The sequence below is a fragment of the Equus caballus genome, chromosome 4, assembly GCF_041296265.1.
Source record: "Equus caballus isolate H_3958 breed thoroughbred chromosome 4, TB-T2T, whole genome shotgun sequence".
Taxonomy (NCBI): Eukaryota; Metazoa; Chordata; class Mammalia; order Perissodactyla; family Equidae; genus Equus; species Equus caballus.
Window position 1 is genome coordinate 59,426,503 of NC_091687.1, and position 24,726 is coordinate 59,451,228.

General features: G+C 38.4%; 1 protein-coding gene across 4 annotated transcripts in view; it reads left to right on the forward strand.

Annotated features, from left to right (window-relative positions):
• Positions 1 to 10,214: 10,214 nt before the first annotated feature.
• The window catches only part of FAM221A (family with sequence similarity 221 member A), a 33,282-nt gene continuing 18,770 nt past the window's right edge, over positions 10,215 to 24,726 (forward strand). The window contains exons 1-3 of one of the 4 annotated variants that reach the window (XM_023639380.2): positions 10,215 to 10,498; positions 13,201 to 13,374; positions 22,905 to 23,095. In XM_023639380.2, coding sequence (XP_023495148.2) covers positions 10,341 to 10,498; positions 13,201 to 13,374; positions 22,905 to 23,095 — 523 coding nt within the window. In that variant the 5' untranslated portion in view covers positions 10,215 to 10,340. The remainder of the gene's footprint in view (positions 10,499 to 13,200; positions 13,375 to 22,904; positions 23,096 to 24,726) is intronic. The other 3 variants (XM_023639382.2, XM_023639379.2, XR_011437878.1) reach the window with 3 other exon arrangements.

Sequence of the window (24,726 nt, forward strand, 5' to 3'; positions counted from 1 at the left end):
AAAAACGGACCATGTACTAGGCTATAATGCATATCTCAACAAATTTCAAACAATAGGAATCATTCAAACCACATTCTTTGACCACAATGCAATTGTTAGAAATCAATAACAAAAAGGTAAGTTTTAAAAAATATATATTTGGAAAATTTCAAAACCCACCTACAAAATTCATGCATCAAAAAAGAAATCATAATGGAAAGTACAAGTCAGAAATGTATGATAATGAAAGTATCAGATAACAAAACTTGTGAGATACAGATGAAGCAATAATTAGATGGAAATTTATAGCCTTAAATGTATATATTGGACAAGAATAAATGCTGAAAACTACTGAGCTGAAAAGTCAATGTAAGAAGTAAAAGAACAACAGAAAAGTGCAAAGGAAATAAAAAGGAAACTATTTCTGGTAATATGACAGGTTAGTTAGGCTATTTGAGCCAATTCTCCTTCTGAAATTGACAAAATGTTGGCTAAAATATTTTTGAAAAACACACAACCCGTCTTCTTAAAAGCATCAAAGAGTTGTCAGGCTGTAAGGAATTATCATGCTAACCTTATTTTCCTGGATCACATTATGAAAATTTTCAAACACACAGAGGTTTATAATGCAATGAACACCTGTTACATGCACCAGTTAGATTCAACAGCAGTTGAACCATTTGAAAGAAATTGCTTGACATCATGATACTTGATCCTAAATATTTCAGCATGCATCTCTTGAGAATTATAGCAATCTCCTATATAACCACAATACCATTATAACAGCTAAGACAATTAATAGTAATTTCTAATATTATGTAATATCAAATCCTGGCAAATATCTAAGAAAATCCAAGAATTCAGACAGGAAAGCAGGGCACTAAAACAGCTCTTGCCTGAGGATATTAGTTGCTCCAGGTAAACTTGCTCTTTGGTTTTGATGACTTAGTTCAGTGAGAGAACTGAAGTCAAAGCCCAAGGCCTGCCCAAGGTGGGGAGTCTGATAGGAGACCCTCTCCACATTAAGCCAGGACCTCAAAGGGTGCAAAGTAAGGGCGAATGAGGTATATTCACCATATCCCCCTTATCCACAGAGGATTGCAGAGAAAATGACCTTGGTGCTGAGCTGGGTTGAGAGATGGAGAAGGGAGGGATAAACAGGTTCTGAAGTATGCAGCACCACCTTCTGTGGTCCTTATGAGAATTTGCAGCTCAAATTCACATCACCTGAGCTGTTCCCAAAACTTCAAGTCACAAATTCAGGACATAGTACCATCAGTAAAGTACTCTATTGAAAAGAACTTCTCCAGAATCTAATACCTAGTCAAGTCTTCAGATTTATGTACCAGTTTACAGGAGATATAAGTGCTAGAAGAACATATTAAATGACATCTTTTTGCAAACATTTAAATCAAGAAAGATATTCTACAAGAAAAATGACCCAGTTTCTTCAACAAATAAATGGTACTAAAAATAAGAGTGGCCAGTGGGAATGCAAACTGGTGCAGCCACTATGAAAAACAGTATGGAGACTCCTCAAAAAATTAAAAATAGAAAGACCATATGATCCAGCTATCCCACTACTGGGTGTTTATCCAAAGAACATGCAATCAACAATTCAAAGAGATTTATGCATCCCTATGTTCATTACGGCATTATTCACAATAGCCAAGACGTGGAAGCAAACCAAGTGCCCATCAACAAATGAATGGATGAAGACGCATATATATATACAGCAGAATGCCACTCCGCCATAAAAAAAGACAAAATTATGCCATTTGTGACAACATGGCTAGACCTTGAGGGTATTACGCTAAGCAAAATAAGTCAGACAGAGAAAGACAAATACAGTATGATTTCACTCATATGTGGAAGATAGACAAACACATAGATAAAGAGAACAGATTAGTGGTTACCAGAGGAGAAGGGGGACAGGGGAGGGTGAGAGGGATAAAGGGGCACATATGTATGGTGATGGATAAAAACTAGTCTATTGGTGGTGAACATGAGGCAGTCTTTACAGAAACTGAAATATAATAATGTACATCTGAAATTTATACAATGTTATAAGCCAATATGACCTCTTTAAAAAGAAAATCAGAGTAGAAGAAGGGGAACTGTTTAAATTTACAAAGACTTGTTATATATTAAGCACATATAAACCAAATGCAAAGTGTGGACCTTTATAATTAGAACAAAATCAGGGAAATTTGAATAAGGACTGGGTATGAGATAATATCAAAAAATTATTGCTTAATTCATTAGGAGTCATAATGATATTATGGATTTTTAAAAAGTTATTTGTTAGAAATACATGCTGAAGTATTTATGGGTAAAAAGATATGCTATCTTGCATTTTGCTCTAAAACACTTAAAAAATATTAGGAGAAGGATAGATAAAAGAAGAACAGTAAAATGTTGATAATTGTTAAAGCTGAGTGATGAGTACATTTTACTATTCTCTCTACTCCTGTGGGTTTTAAAATCTCCATAATAAAAATTTGTAAAAAGAAAAGAAATGAAATGGTTCCAGACTGGTAGTTTTCCTAAGCACATGGCCGAAGCAAATGTAATACATCTCTGGAAGAAAGCAACTTCAAGCTGGCCTTTAAGAATCCTCAAAAATAGTTCTTTAAGGGCAATGGTACCATGAGTGAGAATCAAAAGCAATTATTTAGCAGAAACAAGCCTGCAAAGGCTTTAGATAGCAGAATTACCCGATATAGATTATGAAACAACAATGATTGAATGCTATGTTTAAAGACATAAATGCAAACTTGAAAATATCTCCAGGAGACAGGAAAATGTAAAAGTGACTTAGCAGACTTGTGAAAAAAATAAGTACAATTTTTAGAAATGAAAAGATAAAATTTAAAGCTCAAAGGATGGGTTTAACAGCAAGTTGGACATAGTTAAAGAAAGAATTTGTTAAGTGAAGGATAGGTCAGAAGAAAATACCTAGAATGCAGCAAGGAGAATAAAAAAGAAGGAAAATGTGAAAATGAAGTTGAGAGGACAAAATAAATGTGTATTTTGAGCAAAAAGCTTTTAACACCACAAATTGTTATTAAAATAAATTCTTAAAAAATATACTTAAGGAGGAAGGGAAATGATCCCATATGGAAAGTCTAATATGCAAGAAGGAATGAGGCACAAAGAAAGCAGGAAATTTGTGGGTAAATGCCACACTCATTTGCTAAAACAATAATAAGATTTTGTGGAGTTAAAAAAAACAAATAGTTGAAAAATAACATGGAAGTCACAAAGAATATGACTAAAATAAGATCAATAAATAAGATAAGAAAATAAAATGACTGGAAAGAAACAAACAACTCTGTCATTTTAGATGGATAATATAATTGTTTATGCAAGAAATCTGGAATAATTTATAGTTGACTTAAAATTAATAAGTGATCTTAGTAATGGCACAGAATACAAAATCATTACATAAAAGCCAACTGCATTATTTATTCATTGGCAACAAACAGAAAATGTGATTTTAAAAGATAATATTTGGAATAGTAATAGGAACACACAATAATAAGAATAAACCTGAAAAACTCTATGCAGAAATTTTTGAGGGAAACTAGAAAACTTTATTAAAGAAATTACAGAAAACCTAAAAATATATATATATATATATATATATATATATATATATAGCAAACTCTTGGATTGGAAGACTAAACCCTCAAAGATAACTATTCCGTAATTGATCCATGGACTCAATACAATCCTAATTGAAGTTTCAATATATATGCTTTTGGTAGGATTTGACAAGCCAATTCTAAAATTTATATGGAAGTATGGAAAGTTCAAGTTAGTTAAGACTATCTTGAAGAAGCTTTGTAGCAGTTAGACTACCATATATTACTATTTATTTCAAAGCTGCCAGAATACAGGATGATTTTGGTAAAGTGTAAATAAATAGACCATGAAACATAATAAGGTATCTATGGCGAAAAATCCATTCTTATTTGGACACTTGATAAATCAGTAGAAAAAAGAAAATTTTCAATAAATGGTGCTGGGACAATTGGATATTAATATTGAAAATAATGAAATTAGATCCTTAACTTTATAGCACACACAAAAGTCAATTCTAGGTGGATTAACATTCTAAATGTAAAAAACAATATGGAAGACTATATTTATGACTTTTGGTTAGGGAGTGATTTCTGAAAGAGGACATGGATGATGTCAGCAACATGGTTGAGCGAGTAGTTTTCTTTGTCTCTCCCACTTCGAGCTACAACTAAATGGACATTCATTGATCAATGGAGGATACTCGCACAGCACTGCAGGACACTTGAGAGACCCACGTTGCTATACATTGAAAGGTAAGGTGGATGGACTGCCCCCAGGGAGGAGGTGGAGATAGTTGAGAACTCTCCAGCCCCCAGACAGCCCAGTACCTGAGAGCAACTCTCTCCTGGCTGAAACACTCATAGCACTGCCATGGCCCCGAGGGTGGGTGTGCACATTGACACGACTGAGAAAACAGGTGACTACAGCCCTAAGCCCCCCATGACTGCTCTTTGGACCAGTGGGAAGATCCAGTCCCATTGCTACCCCAGGGAGTGACTTGGGCTCAGACTCAGCAGGGAGGCCCCACTCACCAAGAACAAAGGCTGGGTGACCTAGGAGCAGATGTGGCAAGGCTGGGTGAGCTAACCACTGGTTGCATTAAATGCACATAGCTTTGCTGCAGCCCCGAGGGGGCAAATGAGACCTAGCGGGACCATAGGAGTGGGCAGTGACAATCTGGAGCCCCAGTGTGATCGATCCTTGGTCCAGTGGGAAAATCCATGGTCCCATGGTGGCCCCAGGGAGAGTCTCAGCTTGGCGCTAGGGGAAAGGCCCTGCCTACCAAGCACAAAGGCTGGTGCGACCTAGGAGCAGATGCGGCACAGGTGGGTGAGCAAACCACTGGCTGCCTTAAATGCCTATAGCTCTACCTAGGCCCTGAGGGGGGCAAGTGAGATCCAGCAGGACCAGATGGTGGCAGAGCTTCAAGTCTGGGTGAACAAGCTCCTGGCTGCCTTGAAAACCCATAATACTGCTGCAGTCCCTAAGGAGAGAGCATGTCTAGGTGGGTCTGTGGGAGCAGGCAGCAGCAACCCAAAGCCCCTGTGTGATTGTTCCCACAGTTGATGGGAGACCCCACAGGGCCACTGCAACCCCAAGGAGTGGCCCAGGCTCAGTCAGGAACAGCTGACGGGGATCCTGGTGGGAGCAGATTACACAGCTCCTGACCCCTCCTCCCAGTGGCAGCAAGTGGAAGCAGTAACCAAACTCTATCTCTATGTGGAGAAACAAATCCATGCCATCAAGCAGTATGAAAAAATATATTACATCTCCAGAACAGAAGGAAAAGGACAAGTACCCAGAAAACAATCCTGAAGACACAGAAATCTATAACTTAAATGACAAAGAATTCAAAATAGCTGTCATTAAAAAACTCGATGAGTTAAAAGAGAACACAGATAGACAACTCAACAAGTTCAGGAGCTACATTACAAAGGAGCTTGATACTATAAAGAAGCACCAATCAGAAATGTTGAAGATGAAAAACACAATAGATGAAATTAAGGAAAATCTGGATTCCCTGAACAATACAGCTGATAATAAGGACGACAGAATTAGCAGTCTGGAGGATAGGTATATAGAAATGCTTCAGATAGAGGAGGAGAGAGAACTAAGACTAAAAAGAGAGGAAGAAACTCTCCAAGAAATATCCTACTCAATAAGGAAATGCAACATAAGGATTATAGGTATTCCAGAGGGAGAAGAGAAGGAGAATGGAGCAGAAAGTTTATTCATAGAAATAATAGCTGAGAACTTCTCAAACCTGGGGAGGGAGCTGGAAACCCATGTGGCAGAAGCCAATAAATCTCCAAATTTTGTCAATGTAAAAAGACCAACTCCAAGGCATATAGTAGTAAAGCTGGCAAAAGTCAATGGCAAAGAAAAAATGTTAATGGCAGAAGGCAGAAGAAAATAACCTACAAAGGAACCCCAATCAGGCTGTCAGCAAATTTCTCAGAAACATTACAGGCTAGGAGAGAATGGAATGATCCTTTCAAAATTCTGAAAGAGGACACAAAAAGCAGAAACCATAAAGAAAAAGATGGATAAATATGACAACACTAAATAATTTTTGTCCATTTATGCTACCATTTGGAGAAGATATTTATAGCATATATAAAACAAAAGATTGTTATACAGAATATGTAAAGAACTCCTACAATGAAAGAAACAATCATAAATAGGAGAAATTTGTAAACAGGCATTTCTTGGAAGAGAACATAGAAACGCTTAATAAAAGTGAAGAGGTGCAACGTCATAATTGTCAGGGAGATACAAATTAAAACGATGTTGGCAAACATGAAAAGAAGTCTGACAGTTGTCAACGTTGGTGAGGACATGGAGCAACCTCAATGTTTATATTTTGCTGCTGGGAGCACAGTCATTTTGGAAAACAACTTGACATTATCTAGAAAGTAGAACATGCCTATATCACATGACTGAGCAGTTCTACACTTATCTACATAACCTAGAAGAATCTCCAGACCAGCAGCGTAGCATTAGAAATAAAAATTCTCAGCTCACTGCAGACCTTCTAAATCAGAAGAGCTGAGGGTGGGGTCAACAGTCAGTTTGAACAAGCCCTCCAGGTGACCTTAATGTACACTCAAGTCTGAAAATGATTGTCCTAGAGAAACGTTTTTTTAAGGCATATTTTTTTACAGCTCTATTGAGTTATAATTTACATATCATAAAATTGTTTTCAGCATGCCCTAGAGAAACACTTGCACCAGGAGAGATGTACGTTGCATATTCATAATAGCAATGTTTATAATAAGAAAAAACTGGAAACGACCCAAATGTCCATTATACTAAAATGGATAAGTAAATTTTATATAATTGCTTGATTCCTATTCAGAAATGAACAAGGATAATCTAATACAGACATCAAAATTGATGAATCTCAAAAACTCAAAGATGGTTTCAACAGCAATTTTCAGAAGAACAAATCTTATGACGTTCAAAAGGATGCAAAATTAAACATATGATTTAGGGATAAATTTTCCATAAAAAAGAAAGAAAAGATTAGCAATAATACTGGTATTGGTCTATTTCTTTTTTTTTTTAAGATTGGCCCTGAGCTAACATCTGCTGTCAATCTTTTTTTTCGTCTTCTCCCCAAAGCCCCCCAGTACATAGTTGTATATTCTAGTTGTAGGTCCTTCTGGTTCTACTATGTGGAACACTGCCTCACCATGGCCTGATGAGTAGTGCTAGGTCCACACCCAGGATCCAAACTGGTGAAACCCTGGGCTGCTGAAGTGGAGCGCGAGAACCCAACCACTTGGCCACCAGGCCCACCCCTGTGTTGGTCTATTTTTTAAGATGGATGGTGACTACTTGGATGCTCATTTTATTATAAAAAAACTAAACTGTGCAAATACATTATTTATGTGCTTTTGCATGTGTAATAAGAGTTCAAATAAAAATAAGAAAAATTGATTTTGTCTAAACATGTATTTGGCTGTGGTCACTCATACATACAGCTGATCAAAAGAAATAAAAACATTTGAAGCCTCCTAAATTTTTGAGGAAACTATATTGCCCCCCTGCCATTCCCCCCACCCCCATAATCTCAAGGCTGCCTGGAAAAGCTCATGTGTCTTCATTGCTTAACATCCCCTGGATCTTGCATTTGCACCGATAGGGAGGGGATTGTGAAAGTTGTGCAATTCTACCAGAAAAGTCTTTTTCCTCAGTGCCCACATTAGATGCTGCCACAGGTGGCTTTGGAATAAGAACATTTTCCAAAGAGGTACATCAGAAGCTGGAAGGGGATGGATAAGGGACATCTTTCCAGATAATGGAATCCGAGGCTGACTGATCTGATGGGTTGTTCAAGGAACTTTCTCTACTGTTGGAACTTGGAGTCGTTACTGTTCCTGCCCAGCAGGATTTGGTATGTGCCATGGACTAGTGTCTTCTGTGTATTCCCCATTCTCCCTTTCTCTGAGTTACAGTTTTTATTGTAATTATCCTATTCTATCCTCATCACTGGGTATTGGGTGTGTGGGTGGGTGGTGGAACAAAAAACTGTCTTGTCTTTTAGTTCTCAACTGCCAAATCATTAAGAGTGAATGACTGATAGAGAAGACTGCAGACTCCAGAATTCAAGGTGGGTGCAGTAGCTGACTGAGACTTTAGGGTTGCCTTCCTTAGGGGTCTAACGAATGCATTCAATGTAAGATGTCTGTACAGGAAGAAGAGTGTGCAAAGGTATTAAGCAGTTCAAGAGGTAAGTTGTGGCAGACTCTATGGATTGACTAACCAAACACACATTTCTAACGCTCTCCTTGACCACCTCTATCATAGAGCCTGGAAAACCTAAGTACTCTACTGGCTTTCCCAGCCTCCTCTATACAACTAGGATGGACATGTGACATAGTTCTGGCCAGTGATGCATAAGTGAAAATCTTTTGGGAGAGGGGCTTCTAGGAAAACTCTTTCTTACATGAGAAAAGGAATAGATGATGTTGGTTATCCCCCTTCTTCCTTCCTTCGTTTGATATGATTTCTGGAGCTCTTGCAACCATGGAGGAAATGCCCTGAATCAATGCCAGCAACGGCCTACCCCAACACTTCTTTAAAGTAACAAAAACCCCTATGTTTAATTAAGCCACTGTTAGTTGAATTATTCTGTTATTTGCAGAAGATAGCATTCCTAACTTATACATCACTGCAAAATGCTGATAATACCTATCTCATTTTATGAAGACTATATATGTAAAATATCTAACAGTTGTCTAGGCAAATTTCAAGTCCTTTTGTCTATCCTACTTCCTAGATCGATTTAGCTACCTTTCGGGAGGAAATTATAGTGCCATTATACTTGTTTATTAAAGTAGAAGTCAAATCCATATACAGTATTCTGATTAGCAACGGTGTGAGTTTTATACAAGGTTAGGATAACATTTTCTATTTTTTTCATAGTCTTATTTGTCACGTCTAATATTTTTGTTGACTTCTTTGGTCAGAAGAGTTTACTGCTTCAGCTTATTCCTGGAAGAGTCCACAGTTACACCAAGCCTATTTTAATTATTTACCTCTAGATTTATTAAATTGTATTTGCCTCCCTAGATACTCCCCTGCCACTAGTCTATAAGCTCACATAGCCTAGCACTTTCTGCTATTTATATTTGTTAGTCTAGCTGCTGCCTAAAGTAGGGCTAGGTGCTCATAACGAGAAATCTGGTAGCAGTGCCCCACAGGGCGTGACTGGGGAGAGTACTGAGCAGGGCTCCTTACCCTAAAATAACCCCATTTCAGGATCACTCCTTTATCTGAGTGTTGAAAGATTTTTTAACCTTAAAACCTCTCTATAAAATGCAAATATGTTCCAGAGACTTGAAAGTTTATTGGCTAAGGCTGAGTTAGGAGATAACACTCGTGGAGAGTAATTAACAAAAGGTAGTGAGGACGTCAAAGTGGGAATGGGATCGCCTTGAGAGGAGGACGACTTTAGAAGTGAAGAAAGGACAGTGAAAAGGGAGGTAGGAGGAGCACCTAAACAATCTGTCTACATAATATTTTGTTTTTTGGACCAGAAATATTCGGGAAAGTATTTTTGGAATAAAGTATTGTAGTTCAATGAATTATTTTTCTTGTTTGCCGGTTCTCCCTCTCAGATAATTTACAGAGGGCGCTCAAGCTGATCCCCAGGGAGCCTGAGAGTTTAGACTCCTGAGTAACGATGGATTTCCGACCCCTTTTCCAGGTTGCTAAACCAAATTATGGACAAATCACCAATCGCAAGGTAATTCAACTTAAAAAAAAAGATTTTGTGGCTATTTCCAAAGGTTTTAAAAAATCTTAACCAAATGGTTTCTATTTATTTCCCCTTAAACCCGCTTTTCACTTCCTTTGAAGAACATGTTGCTTTCGTGACAGCCAAACTGGAGGCAGGACTATTGATTACACGTCACAGGTTTTTAAACGCCAATTTTGAAAACACGGCTGGTGATTATGGGGAGGGGGTCCTGAAACTATCCAGAACTTTCTCAAAACCAGCGAAAATCTCTGCACAAAGAAATAAGCCACGTCCGTGCGTGCATTCATGCGAGGTATTGCACGCCCTTGTCACTTGTTCCTTTACAAAGAGTCCTGCCAGACCCGTGAAAGGGAGAAGCGTCAGCGGCAAGCTTTGGGGAGGGCGGTAAACAGCACCCCCTGTCGGCCGGGGCTGGCTTGGAGACAGCGCGCTCCTCGCGCCCGGCGCGGGCGGCCAGGTGGAAGCGCGCGCCCTGCGCCGACGCCGCGGTCTTCGGGCCGGGCCAATGGGGAGGCGGCCGGGCGGGGGCGTGGCCGCTCGGCGGTCTGCTCGCGCACTGGCGGGCGCAGGGCGGGTGCGGCTCCCTTCCCCGGCGGCCATGGAGCGGCTGACGTTCCCCGCCGGCGGCGCGGCGGCGCTGGACGAGTACCTGGAGTACCGGAGGTGAGGCGGCGGCTCCGCGGGGCGGCGAGGCCTCGGGCGGCCGGGCCCCTCGCCCCAGGGAGCGCAGGTGGCACGCTCGGAATCCGTCCCCGGGCTGTTGGGGGAGGCTTACGTCGATGTCAAGTTTTGTCTTTCTGTAATTGAGTATTTGAATGACGGGCAGTTCTATTCCAGTCAGTCTCTTCCAAGGCGGTTTAAGAGGTCTCCCGCAGCGACCGCTTCCCACAAGGATTAGTAACTCTAGATTTATGCAGAGGTCCAGTTGTTTTTTTCTAAATGGCCATGGAAGAATTACACATGGAATACTCGGGGCCTATGAACTTAGCAGACGTCCAGTTGGCATGGTAGTTTAGTAATGGGATGAGTGGTGAAATTCCAAGCGTGCTCCCAACCCCAAAGGGCTGGTTTTAGGAGAAAGACACCGACTGGTGTAGTTTCCGTGGTTCTGGAGAAACTCCTCTCCAGAAGCTGGAGAAGCAGCTGCCTCTTTGGCTTGAGAACACGACTCACTGCCCCGGGCCTTGACAGAGGCCAGTGCACCTGCGGCGACCTGTTCTTTTGGCCGGCATCCGAAGAAAGGTTTTGATAGTTGGGGAAGTGGGTGAGTGGGAATTACTGGAGAGGGACAAGCAGGAGGATGCGGGTGTGTGTGTGTGTGGAATGTTTGTGTATAACCGGGAAGTGAGACAATCACAGCTCTGCCTGGGAAACCTCATTGAGCAAGGGGGGCTGCTCCACTTAAAAGTGGTCACCCCAAATCACCCAAGAGTTCACATGCTGACTGCACCCCCTCTGACTGTCTCGGTGGTATAGTTTGGGTAATGCCTAGAAATGCCTGGTAGTTCTGAGCCAGAAAAGTGAGGGTGAGGAGCTTGGTGCGTCAGGCCTCATGCCCGGTTCAGGTGGGTCCAGGTAGCTCCAGGAGTCCTATGTCAGGACGGCTTCCACCCAGCCCTCACCCAAGGCAGAGCTGGCCCCTGAGTCTCCAGGGCTTTTCCCTGGGAACAAGTTGCTGGGCCCTGGTTTTGACTGATAACTTAAGATATTTAGATATGTGGAGTGTGGGCCTCCAGCTGTAGTCTCTTGCGTGGCCCAGAAAATGTTAGGGCCTGGTGGGAAATTATTTTTGCAAACATAGCTAACCTGAAACAATTTGCTATAAAAGGTAGAGCCGTGCTACTCAAAGTGTGGTAATCATGGACCATTGGTGTAGACATCACCTGGGAGCTTATTAGAAATGCAGACTCTCAGGCCCACTCCAGACCTATTAATCTGAATCTGCATTTGAACTGGATCCCTCGGGGGTTCCGTAAATGCAACAAAGTTTGAACTGGATTGGTTCAGAACTTAAATACAAATGATCTTTTTCTTTAAAGATCTGCGCTGATCTTAAAGTCTTTCCAGTACCTGTTGGTGTACTTCTTGGTAGCTATTATAAAAGTGAAATGGCCTAGAACTTAGAATAAAATTCCCTTTGTTTTTTCTCTCTTGTGTATCTAAATTATTTAAGGAAGAAGGGTGTGATGATTTCATAGCTTCTGAATTGGTTTTATTTATCTACTTCAGCTAAAGGCTTGAAAGTATGGAAGAAGGTATGGATTGCACAAAAAATTCTGGATCATTCTTCAAACAACACTTTTCATGACTTTTAAAGGGGGGTATTTTCAAGAAGTTTCTTCAGTTTTGAACAGATTCTTTTAATTGTGCTTCCTTCTTCTCTGGGGAAGCCAACTCTTAATTTCTTAAGAAATTAAGAAATAGCGGTGGATTAATTTTTCCCATAAGATTTTGAGGTCTTGCTTCTGGAATTAAAAAATCATGCGCCTGATTACCCAACACACATGTGGGTTTGAGCTTGTGCAGGTCCAGGGGTGTTTGTGGGTCCCACATGAGTTTAAGTTCCTAGCCAGCGTTTGGATTCAGGTGTGCACATTAGTCATGTCTTCTGTGTTGATGTTTTTTGTACTGTTTTTTTGCGGGGAGGGGTACTATTTATAAAGGAGGAAAATGTTAAAATTTTTAGCAGTTTAGGCTCCAGCTTTTAATGAGAAGACTAGGCATGTTCTCCTTCAGAAACGAAGGAGAAGTTGAGATGAATATGTGGTAATTCTCCAGTGGTGAACCTTAATCAAAGTCAGATGTTACAAATTCATTGACTGTCTTATTTATAATCCTCTTTGATATGGGGAGCAAAAGCTTTATTACCATTGTGTGTAATTTTGCTATTAATATGAGCTTAGGGGCCAGCCCCGTGGCCGAGTGGTTAAGTTCGCCCGTGCACTCTACTTAGGCGACCCATGGTTCACTGGTTCATGATCCTGGGTGTGGACCTACGCACTGCTCATCAACCATGCTGTGGTGGCATCCCACATAGAAGAACTAGAATGACCTACAACTAGCATATACAACTATGTATGGGGCTTTGGGGAGAAGAAAAAAAAAAGAGGAAGATTAGTAACAGATGTTCACTCGGGGCCAATCTTCCTCACCACAAAAAAGAAGGAAGAAAGGAGGGAGGGAGGGAGGAAGGAAGGAAGGAAGGAAGGAAATATGAGACTAAAGTAAAAAAAAAAAAAAAGTCAAAGCTGAAGCAGCCTTTCTTTTGACTATACAAGTATAGTTTACTTTTAGGGTTTAGTATTTTTAACCTGCAAAATAAATACTCAGGGCTTGAGAAGTTTTGTTTTGTTTTTTTTTTTTAGGATTGTTGGTGAGGACGATGGAGGGAAACTTTTTACTCCAGAAGAATATGAAGAATACAAAAGAAAAGTTTTACCTATGCGCTCAGAGAACAGATTATTTGTGAGCTGGCGATCACCAACTGGAATGGATTGTAAACTTGTGGGTCCTGAGACACTGTGTTTTTGTACACATAGGTAAGATATTTTATTTCTAAGTTTTCTGGTGATTAGAAAATATAAAACTGTAGCAGAGCATATCTTCCTTCTATAAATAACATTATGTGTGATAATTGAGAAACATTAAAAAACAGGCCATTATATAATATGCTGGAAATTATCTAAAGTGGTTTTCTTTGCTATAATATAAAAATTTCTTTTCTATTCTATTAGAATTCCCTATGGAGTCCATCACTTTAAGCGTCTCTTCTCTCTCCATTGCTAAGAAAGATGTGGTGCCCCTGTGGCTTTGCCAGGGCTCTTTCAATTAGGCTGGGAGCAGTCTGCTTCTCCCACCACCGGACAAGGTAGTGGAGGATGGGTCGTCAGACTGAACAACTGCTGTAAGAGTTGCTTAATTTGACCCACCCTGAACAGGTTACCAGTCTACAAATAGAAGGATTTCTCCTCAAATGTACTAATCTTCCTTTACACTTTAAGCAATGTGTTGTGTTGATATCTTTTTTTAACCAAACAAAAATATAAGCACACAGCTTTTTATTACAAGTGGTCCTTTTCCAGGGAAAGCACATGGAAGGAAGGAATACATGAGGCTTCAAGTCATTGATGTGTGTTGGCTGTACCTGAGGTTTGCGTTTGGCTATTTGTCATGTTCTACTTTAAATTTTCCTGCTGTCAGAGGTCCTGGTTGTAAAGCTCCAAAGGACAAAGCTGCTTCACGGAAAAATCACTGAACCCATAATATGTTTTTAGGTAACAACTGTAACTTTCTGTTCCCCAGGAACAGCAGAAGGAGGACTGCCCTGTTCTGTTAGTTTCTGGGGCTCTCTGATGAGAGACTCTTTGTCTACTTGCTGTTTACAGACTTGCAGTTTGCCAAAGGTTGTTAGGCAGTTGCTAGGATGAGTAATGTTGTGTATAGCTTGTCTTGAAACTTATGTAGCAACCCCAAGTAAAAACATTGGAGGAATGGAGGATGAGGGTTACATTGATATCTTTTGGAATTACAGAGGAGTTTGGTGAATTTGTGTTAGTTTTACGATTTATTCTTGTACAAATTTAGTGCCAGTCTCTTATCAATGTATGATTATACAGCATGGAATTAGCCTTCAAAATGGACCCAACCCAACTTCGATGGAAAAGTTTTCTTTAGTACTAGTCACCCAGTGAGATCTCTGTCTAAATTTTTTTTTTCCCTAAAACTGAAACATGGTTATTAAAGTAAAAGAGGAATATATAGAATAGTTGAAAGAAGACTCACCGCCAGAAGCCACCCGCTGTCCCTACGTTTTACTATATTCGTGTAATTTTTTCCTTATGTAGTTCATTTAGTTGTTAAATGTGTGCGTATAAATATTAAACCAGTTTTTCTTGACAGAGTCACAGAAATATGTTTCCACATTGTTATGCAGTAATTGTAAACAAGACTGTTAATCCTTCTCGGTATTCCGGCTGGTCCAGTGGTGTTCATGGTGTCCTCCAGAGCTGTGAGGGCGTCTCAGGGTGTACCAGGTGGACAGGCAGGTTAGAGGAAGGACAGACTCCAATTCTGGCCCTTTCCCTTGCTTTAACCAATTCTGCCTTTACCTATTTTATATATTATGATTCTGTAAAAGATTTTATTTGAAGAAAGGGTTTCACTGCTAAAAAATTTGAAAATTATTGTCTAGTAACTCGCTTATCCATTCCCTTATTATTAGTATGTTGAGTATGTGTATGTACATATATTTTTTGCCAGTTTTAGGTATTGTTGCTACTACTAACTTTATGCACAAAGCTCTTTCTATACATGGAATTATTTTCTTAGGGTATATTTTCTAAAAAAGAGCTGTCTAGGTTAAAGGATGGATCTTTTTAAGTTTCTTAAAACATTATTTTGTGGGATTGGTTCTTCTGTAACTCTCTTGACGGCATTGTGAATTGCATATAGTTTAAAAATTATGTATAGTTTGGCTCTTCTTGCTAAGTGAAAAATGATATCTCATTGTTATTTTAACTTCTGTTACTGAAATTAATATTGAGAATAATACATTTAGTATTATTTTACTGAGTACCATCTTATGAGAAGAACGCAAGTGGTCTATTTAAGAAAATTACTTACAGTGTTTTAATGTAGAGCTTTGTCTTTTGAAAATGTTGATAATTTATCTTGAAGTTAAAAATTAAATTATATTAAAATATATTTTTATAAATTCAGTTTATTTTGATTACATTTAATTTTTTAATCATTTATGCAATAAGCCTTTTTTAAATTGAGATAACATTGATTTATAACACTGTGTAAATTTCAGATGTACCTCATTATATTTTGCCTTCTGTATAGACTACATTGTGTTCCCCACCAAAAGTCTAGTTGCCATCTGTCACTGTACGCATATGCCCCTTTACCTGTTTTGCCATCCCTAACCCCCATTTCCCCCTGGTAACCACCAATTCGTTCTCTGTATCTGTATTTTTGTTTATCTTCCACATATGAGTGAAATCATGTGGTATTTGGCTTTCTCTATTTGGCTTTTTTTCACTTAGCATAATACCCTTAAGGTCCATCCGTGTTGTCACAAATGGCAAAATTTCAACCTTTTTATGGCTGAGTAGTATTCCATTGTGTGTACATACTATATCTTCTTTATCCATTCATTTGTTGATGTGCATTAGGTTATTTCCAAGTCTTGGCTATTGTGAATAATGCTGCAATGAACATAGGGGTTCATATGTCTTCTTGAATTAGTATTTTTGTGTTCTTTGGATAAATACTCAGAAGAGGAATAGCTGGATAATATGGTAGTTTTATTTTTAATTTTTAAAAAGCTTCATACTGTTTTCCATAGTGGTTACACCAATTTACATTCCCACCAGCAGTGTACGAGGGTTCTCTTTTCTCCACAACCTCTCCAACACTTGTTATTTGTTGTCTTTTTAATAATAGCCATTCTGACGAGTGTGAGGTAATATCTCACTGTGGTTTTGATTTGCATTTCCCTAATAATTAGTGAAGTTGAACATCTTTTCATGTGCCTGTTGGCCATCTATATATTTTCTTTGGAAAAATATCTGTTCAGATATTATCTGCCCATTCTTTAATTGGGTTGTTTGTTTGTTTGATATTGAGTTGTATGAATTCGTTATATATTTTGGATATTAACCCTTTTATGGATGTATAATTTACAAATATCTTCTCCCAATTGTAGGTTATCTTTTCATTTTGTTAATGGTTTCCTTTGCTGAGCAGATCCTTTTTAGTTTGATGTAATCCCATTTGTTTATTTTTTCTTTTATTTCCCTTGCCTGAGGAGACATAATCAAAAAGATTCTGCTCAGTCTGATGTCAAGGAGTATGTTGCTGGTCTTTTTTTCTCAGAGTTTTATGGTTTCCGATCTTACATTCAAGTCTTTAGTTCATTTTGAGTTAATTTTTGTGTATGGTGTAAGATAATGGTCTACTTTCATTCTTTTGCATGTGGCTGTCTAGTTTTCCCAACACCGTTTATTGAAAAGACTTTCCTTTCTCCATTGTATGTTTTTGGCTCCCTTGTTGAAAATTAGCTGTCCATAGATGGGTGGGTTTACTTCTAGGCTCTCAATTCTGTTCTCTTGATCTGTGTGTATGTTTTTCTGCCAGTACCAAGTTGTTTTGATTACTATAGCTTTCTAGTATATTTTAAAATCAGGGAGTGTGATACGTCCAGCTTTATAATTTTTTCTCAGGATTCCTTTGGCTATTTGGGATCTTTTGTTCCATATAAATTTTAGGATTCTTTGTTCTATTTTTGTGAAAAATGTTGTTGGGATTTTGATAAGGATTGCATGTTGTCTGTGGATTGCTTTAGGTGATATAAACATGTTAACTATGTTAATTCTTCCAGTCCATGAGCACAAAATATCTTTCCATTTCTTTGCATCTTCTTCGATTTCTTTCAACAATGTTGTATAGTTGTCAGTGTATAGGTATTTACCTCCTTGGTTAAGTTTATTCCTAGGTATTTTATTCTTTTCATTGTGATTGTAAATGGGATTGTAGTCTCAATCTTTCTGCTAGTTCATTGTTAGTGTATAGAAACACAACTGATATTTGTATGTTGATTTTGTTACCCTACAAATTTACTGTATTCATTTATTATTTCTGATAGTTTTTTTGGTGGATTCTTTAGAGTTTTCTCTAAGAATCATGTCATCCATAAATAGTGACAGTTTTGTTTCTTCCTTTCCAATTTGTATACCTTTTATTTCTTTTTCGTGGCTAATTGCACTGGTTAGGACTTCTCATACTATGTTGAATACTATGAGAGTGGGTATCCTTGTCTTGTTCCTGTTCTTAGGGAGATAGCTTTCAGTTTTTCACTGTTGAGTATGATGTTAGCTGTGGGTTTGTCATATATGGCCTTTATTATGTTGAGATATTTTCCTTCTACACCCATTTTATTGAGATTTTTTATCATAAATGGATGCTATATCTTGTTGAATGCTTTCTCTGCATCTATTGAGATGGTCATGTGATTTTCATTTTGTTAATGTGGTGTATCACGTTGATTGATTTGTGGATTTTGAACCATCTTGCATCCTCAGAATAAATCCCACTTGATTGTGGTGTAGGATCCTTTTAATGTATTGCCATATTCGATTTGCTAATATTTTGTTGAGGATTTTTGGATCTACGTTCATGAGTGATATTGTCCTGTAATTTTCGTTTTTTGTGTCATCCTTGTATGGTTTTGGTATCGAGGTAATATTGGTCTTATAAAATGAGTTAAGAAGCATCCCCTCCTCTTCGTTTTTTTGGAAGAGTTTGAGAAGGATGGGTGTTAAATCTTCTTTGAATGTTTGGTAGAATTTACTGGGGAAGCTGTCTGGTCCTGGACTTTTGTTTTTTGGGAGGCTTTTTTATTACTGTTTGACTGTCTTTACTAATGATTGGTCTGTTCAGATTCTATATTTCTTCTTGATTCAGTTTGGAAAGTTGTATAATTCTAGGAATTATCTGTTTCTTCTAGGTTATCCAGTTTGTTGGCGTATAGCTTTTCATAGTATTCTCTTATAATTTTTGTATTTCTGTGGTGTCCATTGTAATTTCTACTCTTTGATTTCTGATTTTATTTATTTGAGCCTTCTCTCCTTTTTTTCTTATTGAGTCTAGCTAAATGTTTGTCACTTTTGTTTGTCTTTTCAGAGAACCATTGTTAGTTTCATTGATCCTTTCTATTGTCCTTTTAGTGTCTATATCATTTATTTCTGCTCTGATTTTTATTATTTCCTTCCTTCTACTGATTTTGGGCTTTGTTCTTCTTTTTCCATTTCCTTTAGATGTAATGTTAGTTTGTTTATTTCATATTTGTCTTGTTTGTTGAGATAGGCCTGTATTTCTATAAACTTCTGTCTTACTACTGCTTTTCCTGAATTCCATAGATTTAGATATGTTGTGTTTTCATCTTCATTTGTTTCCAGGTATTTTTTGATTTCTCCTTTGATTTCCTCATTGATCCTATAGTTGTTCAGTAGCATGTTGTTTAGTCTCCACATATTTGTGACTTTCCCAGCTTTTTTCTTGTAGTGGATTTCTAGTTTCATACCACTGTGGTTGGAAAAGATGCTTGATATGATTTCCATCTTCTTAAATTTGTCGAGTCTTGTTTTGTTTCCCAACATGTGGTCTATCTTTAAGAATGTTCCACGTGCACTTGGGAAGAATGTGTATTCTGCTGCTTTTGGATGGGATGTTATATATATATATATATATATATAAAGTTCTCCTGGTCTAATGTTTCATTTAAGGCTGATGTTTCCTTGTTGACTTTCTGGATGGATGATCTATCCATTGATGTAAGTGGGGTATTAAAGTCCCCTACTCTTATTGTGTTGCTGTCAATTTCTCCCTTTAGGTCTGTTAATAATTGCTTTATATATTTTGGTGCTCCTATGTTAGGTGTGTATATATTAATAAGTGTTATGTCTTCTTAGTGGAGAGTCCCCTTTTTCATTATATAATGTTTATCTCTATCTTTTGTTATCTTCTTTGGCCTGAAGTCTGTTTTGTCTGATAGAAGTATGGCTACACCCACTTTATTTTGGTTGGCATTTGCTTTGAGTATCATCTTCCATCCCTTCCACTCTGAGCCTATGTTTGTCTTTAGAGCTGAGATGGGTCTCCTGGAGGCAGCATATTGTTGGGTCTTGTTTTTAAATCCTTCAGCCACTCTGTATCTTGATTAGTGAATTCTATCCATTTACATTTAGGGTGATTATTGATATATGAGGGCTTAATACTGCCCTTTTATCTTTTGATTTCTAGTTGTTCTACATTTCCATTGTTTCTTTTTCCTTGTGTTTCTGTCTGCCATTTCAGTTTGGTGGTTTTCTGTAATGTGTTTCTCGGTTTCCCCTTTGTTGTGTTTTGTGACTCTGTTCTGAATTTTTTGTTTTGTGGTTACCATGAGGTTTGTATAAAAGGTCTCGTAGATAAGATAGTTCTTTTTCTGCTGATAGCTTTGTATCTTTATTTGCCTTTGCAGATTCTGTCCTTTTCTTCTTCCCATCTATGTTTTTGTTGTCAGGAATTATCCTTTTTTTTTTTTTTGAGGAAGATTAGTCTTGAGCTAACTGCTGCCAATCCTCCTCTTTTTGTTGAGGAAGACTGGCCCTGAGCTAACATCCGTGCCCATCCTCCTCTACTTTATATGTGGGACGCCTGCCACAGCATGGCTTGACAAGCGGTGGCATGTCCACACCTGGGATCCGAACCGGTGAACCTCGGGTTGCTGAAGCAGAACATGCGAACTTAACTGCTGTGCCACCAGGCTGGCCCCAAAATTATCCCTTTTTGAATTGTGAGTTTGTTACCAAATTGAAGTGGTTATAGTTATTTTTAATGCTTCCTTTCCCTTTAACCTTTATGTTATAATTAAGCATTTACTACCTTATTTTGATACAGATTTGCAACTTTCTCATTCCATCTATTTATCATGTTGCTGAAAGCTTTGTATATTGTTGCCTTTTTGTTTCAGGTAGGAGAGCTTCTTTCAACACATCTTATATACAGGCAGGTCTAGTGGTGGTGAACTCCCTTAGTTTTGTTTGTGTGGGAAAGCCATTATTTCTCCCTCACTCCTTTATATCTGAAAGACAACTCTGCTGGATAGAGTATTCTTGGCTGAAAATTTTTATCTTTCAATATTTTGAATATATCTTTCCATTCTCTCCTGACCTGTAGGGTTTCTAATGAGAAATCTGCTTAAAGCCTAATGAGGATTCCCATGTAGGTTGTTTTCTTTTTCTCCCTGGCTGCTTTTAATATTTTTTCTTTGTCATTGATTTTTGACAGTTTTATTATCATGTATCTTGGAGAAGTTCTTTTTGTGTTGCAATAATTGGGTGTTCTATTAGCTTAATGGATTTTGTTTTTTTCTTTTTTGTGAGGAAGATTCGCCCTGAGCTAACATCCGTTGCCAATCCTCCTCGTTTTTTTTTTTTTTTTGCTTGAGGAAGATTAGCCCTGAGCTAATATCTATGCCAGTCTTCCTCTACTTTGTATGTGGGATGCCTCCACAGCATGGCTGATGAATAGAGTAGGTCCACACTGAGGATCCAAACCCACGAACCCCAGGCCACTGAAGTGGGGCATGTGTAACTTTAACCACTAGGCCATGGGGTCAGCCCCTATGGATTTTTATATCCAGTTCCTTCTGCAGGTTTGGGAAGTTCTCAGCTATTATTTCTTTAAATAAGCTCTCTACTCCCTTCTCTCTCTCTTCTCCTTCTGGGATACCCGTTACCCTTAAGTTGCTCTTTCTAATGGAGTTGGATAATTCTCATAGAGTTTCAACATTTTTTTTTTTTTGATTCTTCGTTCTCTCTCCTTTTCTACCTGCATCATTTCTAGGTTCCTATCTTCAAGCTCACTAATTCTGTCTTCTGTGACATCTGCTCTATTTCCAATGCTTTCTAATTCATTCGTTGTCACATTTATTGAGTTCTTCAGCTCTAGAATTTCCGTTTGGTTCTTTTTTAGAGTTTCAATCTCTTTGGTCTTTCTGTTCATTGATTTTATTCTTGAGCTCATTGAACTGCCTTACTGAGTTTTCTTGTAGCTTGCTGAGTTTCTTCATGACAGCTATTTTAAATTCTTTATCAGTTAGATCACAATATTCTATGACTTTATGTTTAGTTTCTAGAGAATTGTTTTCTTTTTGTAATGCTCTGGTACCGTGGCTTTTTGTGGTGCTTGCTGAGTTATACCTCTGCTGGTGCATTTGTAGCAAACATGTTTTTTATTTAGGTATAGCTTTGTTTTGATTCAAATTTTTCAACTGCTTAGAGATTAGAAGGCTTTCTTTTGTTTTTCAGTAGGTGGTGCTGCAGCACTAGTTTTTAGTATCTATTACATCAGCTGCCTCTGGCTATATTTGAGGATTTGCACATTCCACCCTCCACTGCCTCTATTGGGGCAGTTGCTGGTACTCTCTTCATTACTGCTTGCGCTTCTCGGGGTCACTGATGCCTTGCTGTTGCTTGTGTTGCTGTGGTCACTGATTTTGCTGCTGGGGCTACAGGAATGGCTGGCACCTCAGCCGTGTCTGGGATCATCTGGATTGGAAGCTCAGCTGCCATGGTAGGAGAAGTGTGGGGAGGGAACCTGGTACACAGGGCACTGTCTCAGCTGTTTCCTGTTACCTTGTGGTGACACATGCCACTGTTGTTGGGATGTAGGAGTGCCATGCACACCTTTGCTGCTGCTACCAGGGTCTGAGCTGAGCCTGGAATCACTGGGCTCCACCTCCACTGCTGCTCCATTCCCTGTGGCTGCAGGAGTTGCATGTGTGCCTCTGCTGCTGCCTACCAACTTCTCTGGGGCTGGGGATGGCTGGCTCAGCTGCTGTGGCCAGAGATCCAGCATCTTGGGTTCTGCCTCTGCTGTTCCCCTGTTTAGCCTCCTCTCTGTGCTCCAACCCACTCACCTTTGTGTGTACCAATGTATGATGTCTCCGGCATCCTGATCTGTTGGGCAGTGGAGCCTTTGTTGGGTTATGGATGTTTTACTCACTGTAGATGGAAGGAGGGACAAAGGGATTTTCTCATGCTGCCATGATGATGACATCCTATTAATTATATGTTTATTAAACTTATTTCACTTTTAAATAGCAAACCTGTGAAAATAAATGCAAGTCATGCACTTTGATAAAAAGAATTTTTATAACAAACTTTTTTCATACTCTTAGGTTGTCTTGCATATTAAAGAATCTATAGTGGTAAGTATTTTAAGGGAATTATATGATAATTCTTTGTATATTGCTGTGAAAATTCTTCTTAAATAACTGAAAATAAAAATGTAAAGACTGGAGATTTTCCCTGACCAAAGCAACATGGCTGACAGAAATACTGCATATAGGGGAGTTTATTTTCGCCTTACTAACAAGAACAACGAAACAAAAATAAAAATAAGAAAGAAGCGTTTTGTATATAACAGAAGAGAAATTGTAATCCCTGGCAATACTTGCAATATGTTTTTCCCTTTTATTTTTTTATTATTAATATTATTTATTCCCTTTTATTGTTTTTAGGTATAAGCAACATAAAACTGACTTCAGAACGATTCCACAGCAGCGCCCCCTTAGCCTGCCTTGCCGAGTGACTGGCTGCCAGTGTGGAGCTTACCTCTATGTCCCTTTGAATGGTGCACAGCCCGTTCGCTGCAGGTGCAAGCACTTTGCTGATCAGCACAGTGCTGCGCCTGGCTTTATATGCAATGCCTGTGAGTTGCATTGTTATAAACACACAAACAAAATATTTTTATTTCTTTATTGAATATTTAATGTGTCTTTGTGCCAGTTTTATTCAGCTGTAGAGTATTAAGCAACCAAGAAAAATTTGATGGGTAGCTACTCTAAAGTTTTATTGTTGTGGGAAAACTCAGAGTTATTTGTATGCTTTGTACTCATAAACCCTAATCTCATACAATTCAAATAAGTAATAGTAAAAGTTTTTTTTTAAGATTGACACCTGAACAAACATCTGTTGCCAATCTTCTTTTTTTTTTCATTTCTTCTTCTCCCAAAGCCCCGCAGTACATAGTTGTATGTTCTAGTTGTGGGTCCTTCTGGCTGTGCTGTAGTCAAAGATTTTAAAGAATCACTACACGTGATCTGATTCAAATTTTTGAATGGGGGAATTTTATCAACTAAATCCTATTTACAAGTTTTTAAAAAAGATTTTATAAGTCAGAAAAAAGTTTATAATTTGCTGGTAGATTATTGTTATTGCCTAAAACATAGGCTGATGGGAAAATCAAAATGTAACAAGATAATTTTAACACTTTCTGTGGAATAGCACCATTACCTCAATATCTATACCCAAATTCCAGCCCCTATCTCACATGCCCTTTTGCTTAATCCTCCTTTTAAAAACCCTTTGAAATAGGTAGGATATTAGTCCAGTATTTTTCTTCAGGGGATAGTTATTCCAGTTGTAGTACTTTGAATTGAAATTTTATGATGAAATATGTTATAAAACATTTTTAATGACGATGGCAGGATTAGATCTGTTTCATTGGCTAAGTATTGAAGTAGTTGGATAAAACTCATTTGTTATGTGCCTTGGTTCTCATACACATTTGTCAGAAGTGTGAGTGTGTAAAGATTTTATTAATGGTGTATTCTGGCCTCCATTTCAATATGGCTTTTTAAAATATAATAATTTTATTAAGATATAATTCACACACACGCAACTTATCCATTTCTAGGAGGCAATTTAATGGCTTTTAATATATTCACAGAGTTGTGCAACCATCACCCCAATAAATTTTAGAACATTTTAGTCACCGCAAAAAAGAAACTCCATATCCATTAGCAGTCATTCCTTATTCCTCCCTCCCTCCATCCCTAGCCAACCAATAGTCTACTTTCTGTTTCTCTGGATTTCTTATTCTAGACATTTCATATTAATGGAATCATAGAATATGTGGTCTTTTGTGGCTGGCTTCTTTCACTTAGCATAATCTTTTTATGATTCATCCATGTTGTAGTGTGTATCAGTATTCTTTCCTTTTTTTGTTAAATAATATTCCATTGCATCCTTTCTATGTCTGTGGGTAGGCCTTCCAATATGGCTTTTTTTGGGAATTGGTCCACAAGGAGGTTTCCACATTCTCTCTTCACCTGGTCCTGGCCCCTGCGCTGTCCCTGCCACACCTGCTTTTAACTCAGTATTTGAGGAGGGGGCCTGCATTTCCTGGCTTTCCAGTGTTTAACCCAATTTCTTTTAATCCCAGTTGGTTTTTCCAGTATGTTTTTTTTCTACTACATACCCCTTTACCACTTTAGCATCTTTAAGAAGTGTGATCAGTGGCTGAGAGGGAGTCCAGGGGCTGGAGGTGGAGTTACAGGG